Here is a 6,011-nt window from a genome sequence, read left to right on the forward strand (position 1 = left end):
CATTCCATTGAAAGAAATGATAGATTGGTTGCTAGGGGCCCAGGTGAGGGAAGGGGAAAAGGAAGTTATTACTTAACAAGTGTGGAGTTTCTGTTTGAGGGGATGGGGAAGTTGGGGTAAAGGATATTGGTGAGGGCTGCAAAATATTGTATATTGTAAGAAATACTACTGAATTGTACACTTGAAACTGATTAAAATGGGCAAATTTTGTTCTATATGTTACAAGAAAGTTAAAAAGAAAAGATAAAGAACTATTTAGACCTAATCCTTCTTGCATCTTTTATTTTTCTGCCAATATTTTATTACACAAAGGAAGGGGGCTCAGTCTTTCTTGGATGCCGCTTTCCTCCTGGCAGCCAGGACTTTGCTCAGCTCATCTCTCTTCCTCTTGACACGGATGTGTGATCCCACTCTTCTTTTGATGAACTTGAGAGCCCACTTGTCCTTTAAAACCTTGAGTAGCTCCATGGCATGCCGCTCAAAGTCACACACACAGATCCTGTTCCACAGGAACTTGGTGTGCTTGGTGAGGCACCTGCGGTGGTGACTGTGTCTTGACTTGTTCAGGTTCTTGGTTACCTTAGAGCACTTTTCTAGGCCCACAGCTGTGTGATAGTGCAGCACCATGGCTGCTGCCCCTTCAGTGACTGCATCACAGAAAGGCTGGTGCTGCACAGAACTCTGAGATATCTAAACTCTGCCAGAAGTACAGGCCAGAGAGGCAAGGATGTTGCATCCTTTTATGTAGGTTATTGTTCAAGGATTTTTTTTTGCAATTCATCTAAGTTATTGAATCTATAGACATGAGGTTGTCAATACCATTATCTTATTATGCTTGTTGTAAGTGTAGAATACTTAGTAATGTGCCCTCTTGCCTTTACATATGGGGATTTTATGTCTCCATGCATTTTGTTAGAGATTAATCTTTAAAAAAATTTTGTGACTAGAATTTTATTTATAAAGGGTATTGTAGCAGTTTGATATGGTTATGAATTCCAAAAATAGATATTGGATTATGTTCGTAATCTGATTTGTTCCTAGGCATGATTGAGTTATGATTAGGACTTTGATTGGGCTAGGGCATTAGGGCATTGAGTCCACATCCCTTTGTGGGTGGGGACTCATAGATTAAAGGCACAGCAAAGGACAGAGTTGGAGCTTTTAATGTTGGTATTTTGATGTTGGAGTTTGATGCTGAAGTTGGAGCCCCAAGGACAAAGAGACAGAGCCATTCACCTGATAGTATACAGCTCACCTTGTGGAGAAAACAGAAATGCTGAGCCCAGAGGAACCCAGGAAGCCTGAACCCTCACAGACAGCAGTCATCTTGCTCTAACACGTGAAAATAGACTTTGGTGAGGGAAGTAACTTATACTTTATGGCCTGGCATCTGTAAACTCCTACCCCATATAAATACCCATTAGAAAAAACAACCAATTTCTGGTAATTTGAATCAGCATCCCTGTGGCTAACTTATACAGAATTTGGTGCCAACTAGTGGGAAAGTGCTTTTGCAATTACTGAAATCCTGGAATGGTTTTATAAATGGGTAAGGGGTATTTTTTTGGAGGAATTGTGAGGTGCTTGATGGAAAAGGCCTAGATCGCTTTGAAGAGACTGCTGATAACAATATGGGTGCTAAAGAGGCTTTTTATGATGCCTTAGAAGTAAACGATGAAACTATTATTGGAAAGTGGAGGAAAGGCGATCTGTGTTTTAAAGTTGCAGAGAACTCAGCAAGATTAACTTCTGGTGTTTTATGGAAGGCAGAATTTGAAAATGGTGAACCTGGACATTTAGCTGAAGAAATTTCCAAAGTAAACCCGGAGAATGTGGCTTGGCTTCTGCTTGCAGCTTATAGCAAAATGCTAGATGAGAGAGATATGCAGAAGACAGAACTGTCATGTACAAAGAAAACAGAAACTGATTCTGGAAATTCCAATCTTCTGGAAATCAAGATCCCAGATGAAAGTGCCCCATTGGAGGACTTAACTAAACTTAGAACTGGTAAATCAAGATTGAAGATACAGTTATCTAGGAAAGACTTGTGGAAAGTCTTACTGTCTGATGGCTTGGACCCCTGTATGAATAAAACCACTGTCAGCCTGGAATAAAGAGGACATGGAGAGGAGAGATTGAAGGAGGAAACAGCTTTAAGAGGAAAATCATGGAAGCTGAGATCTGAAATTAGGACATCACCTTGGGCCAAGAGAGGAACCCCACCCATGTGTGCTGAGAGAGGGTGAGTTTGCCCCAGCAGCTGAAGAGGGTAAATGTTCCTGTCTGATGTTCTGGAAGAGTTTTGCTGCTCCAGGGTTACAAAGAGGGGTGGACCTGTCTCCCCAAAGTTAGGTAAGGCGAGGCAGTCAACTCGTTGCTCTGAGGGGATTGAGTTTATATACTATAGTAGTTTGCTATGGTTATGAATCCAAAAATAGATATTGGATTATGTTTGTAATCTGATCTGTACCTAGGCACGATTGAGCTATGATTAGGGCAGGGACTCACAGATAAATGTCAAAGAACAGAGTTGAGGGTTTCTGATGTTGGAGTTTGATGCTGAAGACTTAAGCTGGAGCCCTGGGAAGTAAGCTCAAAGAGGAAAGAGAAGCCAGCCCCAGGAAGAAAGGAACCTTGAACCCAGAGAGAAGCAAAACCCTGGAAGGGAGGAATCCAGGAAGCCTGAACCCTCACAGACATCGGCAGCCATCATGCTCCAACAAGTGAAAATAGATGTGGTAATGGAAGTAACTTATGCTTTCTGGCCTGGTATCTGTAGGCTCCTATCCCAAATGAATACCCTTTATAAAAACCAACAATTTCTGGTATTTTGCATCAGCACCCCTGTGGCTGACTAATACAGGTACCATCAATTATTTAGATTTATCTTTTTTTTTTTACTACTACATCTTGTTTCCTACTGTTTCCATTTCCTCAGGTCACTAATTGAATTGCTAATGCCCATCCTCAAGTAAATTTTACAATTTCATCTTTAAAGAAGCTTTAGATTACATAATGTTACATAAAAAATAAAAGAGATTCCTATACACCCCACCCCTTCCCCCTCCCATACCCTCCCACACCAACATCTTTCATTAGTGTGGTGCATTTGTCACAATTGATGAACACATAATGAAGCATTGCTACTAACCATGGACTATAGTTAACATTATAGTTTATACTTTGCCCTGCACAATTTTATAGGTTTTTGATAAAGTGTTTAATGGCCCGAATCCATCATTGCAATTTCATGCAGGACAATCCCAATTTCCTGAAAATACCTCAATGTTACACCAATTCTGCCCTCTCCCTCTCCTCAGAACCTCTATTGTCCACAGCCTTTATATCAATGATTAATTATTTAGAATCCTTTTCTAGAGACTTACTTTTGCCTTTATTAATTTCTTTATTTTTTTTCTATTTTATTGATTTCTGCTCTTTATGTTTTCCATCTTTTACTAATTTGGGCTTTTATTTTTTCATATTTTTCTAGTTTCTTAAAATGAAAATTTGGATCATTGATTCTAGACTTAGTTTCTAACACAGGTTTTAAACTTTTTTTTTCCTCTAAGTACTACTTTAGATGCATCCCAATAATTTTGACATGTATACTTCCAATATCATTCAATTTAAATTCCTAGTTTTCCTTATTGTTTTTCCTTTGATTCATGAGCTATGTAGAGGTTATGTAGCAGTGTGTTTAATTTCCCTAGGTAAAATATATTACCAGATATTTTATTATACTCGAATTTAATTCTGTTCAGATCATGTTAAAGTCTGTACTAAACAGTTTTTTTCTAGGTCATTAAGACCTTCTATGACCCAACAAATTGCCTATCTTGGTGAACAGTCCAGTGAAGTTGAAAATTTATGCAGTTGTTCAATGTAGTTTTCTATAAATGTCAGTTGGACCAGTGGTCATTGACAGTGTTTAGATCTTTTATACATTTACTGATTTCATATGTGGTTATATTTTAACTAATTGCTAAGAGAATGGGGTTCATATTTTCAAATCTGGTTGTGGATTTATTTCTCCTTTTAATTCTGTTAGCTGTGTTTCATATATTTTGAAGCGTCATTATTTGATACATATCCATGTATGAGTTTATGTCTTTCTAATGAATGAACCTTTTTATCTTTAAAAAATGTCCCTATATATCTCTAAAAATACTGTCTTGAAGTCTATTTATAATAAATTATAATAACTAATATTAATATGACTACTCCAAATTTCATTTAATTGGTATTGGTGATGTGTGTGTGTTTTTTTATTGTTTTCCTTTTAACTTCTGTACATTTATACTTAAAATGTGTTTTATCATGGCAGAATACAGAATGCTACCATCTCTGGTCCCTGGCAACCACTATAGTGATATTTTTATCACTATAGTTTTTCCCAGTTCTCTTTTTTCCAAATTGCCACAGAAATAGCATCATAGAGTATGTAGCATTTGGAGTCTGGCTTTTTCAGTTAGCATAATGCATTTGAGAATCATTCATGTTATTTTCGGTGTCCTTAGTTTGTTCCTTCCTTAATTCTGAGCAGTATTCGAATGCATGATGTGTTTTTATCTCTTCACAAGTTGAAAGATATTTAGGTTTCCAGTTTGGGGAAAATATGAATAAAGTTACTATAAACATTCACATACAAGTTTTTCTGTGGGCATATACTGTTATTTCTCTTGGGTAAAATGACTAGGAATAGAATTGCTGGGTAATGTTTTTAACTTTATAGGAAACTACCAGATATAAACGGCACTACATTCTCACCTACACTTAACTTGATATTGTCAGGTATTGTTTTCATTTTTTTAAAAACATTTTAGGCATTCTAAGATATATATAATAGTATATCATAGCAATTTTAATTTGCATTTCCCTAGTCTAACATATGTTTGCTTTCTTACATATTTTTCTTCAGTATTTATATATATTCTTTGATGAAATGTCTGCACACATCATTTGTCTACATGTCTTTTTAAAATTAGTTTGTTTTTCCTTATGATTAAGTTATGGGGGTTCTTTCTATATTTAGGGTACCATATTTCATTAGATAAATGTATTTAATATATTTTTTCCAAGTCTGTTGATAGTGTTTTCATTTTTTGAAAGAGTTTTTTGAAGAGCAGATGTTTTTAACTTATTTGAAATCTAATGTTCAATTTTTCTTTTATGATTTATAATTCTTGTGTTCTATCTAAAAATGTTTTTCCAGATCTAGATTTGCAAAAAGGTTTTCTTACTTTGTTCCTTCCTAAGTAACTATCTCATAGTTTCAGGTTTGCATTTAGGTTTCAACTTATTTTAATATATTTTTATATGGTTCAATTTTTATATGAGTGAAGATGTATTCTTTTACCATTTTGTTGTCTAATTTTTTCAGCATCAGTGGTAGGAAACCTATGATAGCTTTGGTTTAGAATTCTGGGCTCAGAACTGCTTCTTTCTTGTCTCTCTTCCAGATATAGAGGGTATTTTTGCTTGTCCTACCCTGTGCTCCTGGGTAATTTCAGGATCCAGGGAGTGATAGAATTTTCTCCCATCCACCAGAAAGTTAATGCTTTTAAAAGAAGGGTCTGAACAAGAAATGAGGCTTTGTTCTTTCCCTGGAGCAACTGATTTCCTCTTTTATAATTGCACTGACAAGGGAGGCTCTTTTTAGTCTCTCATTCTGCCCCCAATCTGTCCTGGGAGTACCATGTTCCACGCATGGGAAAGAAGCAGCTTGAATGCCCTTTGTGTCAGTGCTTCCCAAGGTTGCTATACTGTCAAAATAGCCCACACTTTTTTTTTCTATCTGAATTCTTACCTTCTTTTATGGTGGCTACGTCCTCTTTCTATGCTTGGCCACAGCATAGTTGAGACAGTCCATGTGTCATGTCTCTGTTTAGAGAATCCTGTCCTATTCCACCTTGGACTGCCAGCTACTTGGTGGCCCTGGAATTTAGCTTTTTGATGTTTCCAAGCAAAGTTGTAATTTTACAGTTTATCTGGTGTTTGCTCATTATTAG

At 36.6% G+C, this 6,011-nt stretch overlaps 1 protein-coding gene across 1 annotated transcript; it reads right to left on the reverse strand.

Moving 5' to 3' along the window:
* Window positions 1–321: 321 nt before the first annotated feature.
* Window positions 322–627, reverse strand: LOC101440748 (large ribosomal subunit protein eL36-like). Its single transcript, XM_058301365.1, has one exon. The coding sequence runs from the start codon at window positions 625–627 to the stop codon at window positions 322–324; it is 306 nt and encodes a 101-aa protein (XP_058157348.1).
* Window positions 628–6,011: the final 5,384 nt, after the last annotated feature.

The sequence above is a fragment of the Dasypus novemcinctus genome, chromosome 8, assembly GCF_030445035.2.
Source record: "Dasypus novemcinctus isolate mDasNov1 chromosome 8, mDasNov1.1.hap2, whole genome shotgun sequence".
In the NCBI taxonomy this organism is placed as follows: domain Eukaryota; kingdom Metazoa; phylum Chordata; class Mammalia; order Cingulata; family Dasypodidae; genus Dasypus; species Dasypus novemcinctus.

What these genes read in the sequence shown, in the direction of transcription:
- LOC101440748 (XM_058301365.1), bottom strand. Translation starts at nt 627, where the DNA reads ATGGTGCTGCACTATCACACAGCTGTGGGCCTAGAAAAGTGCTCTAAG.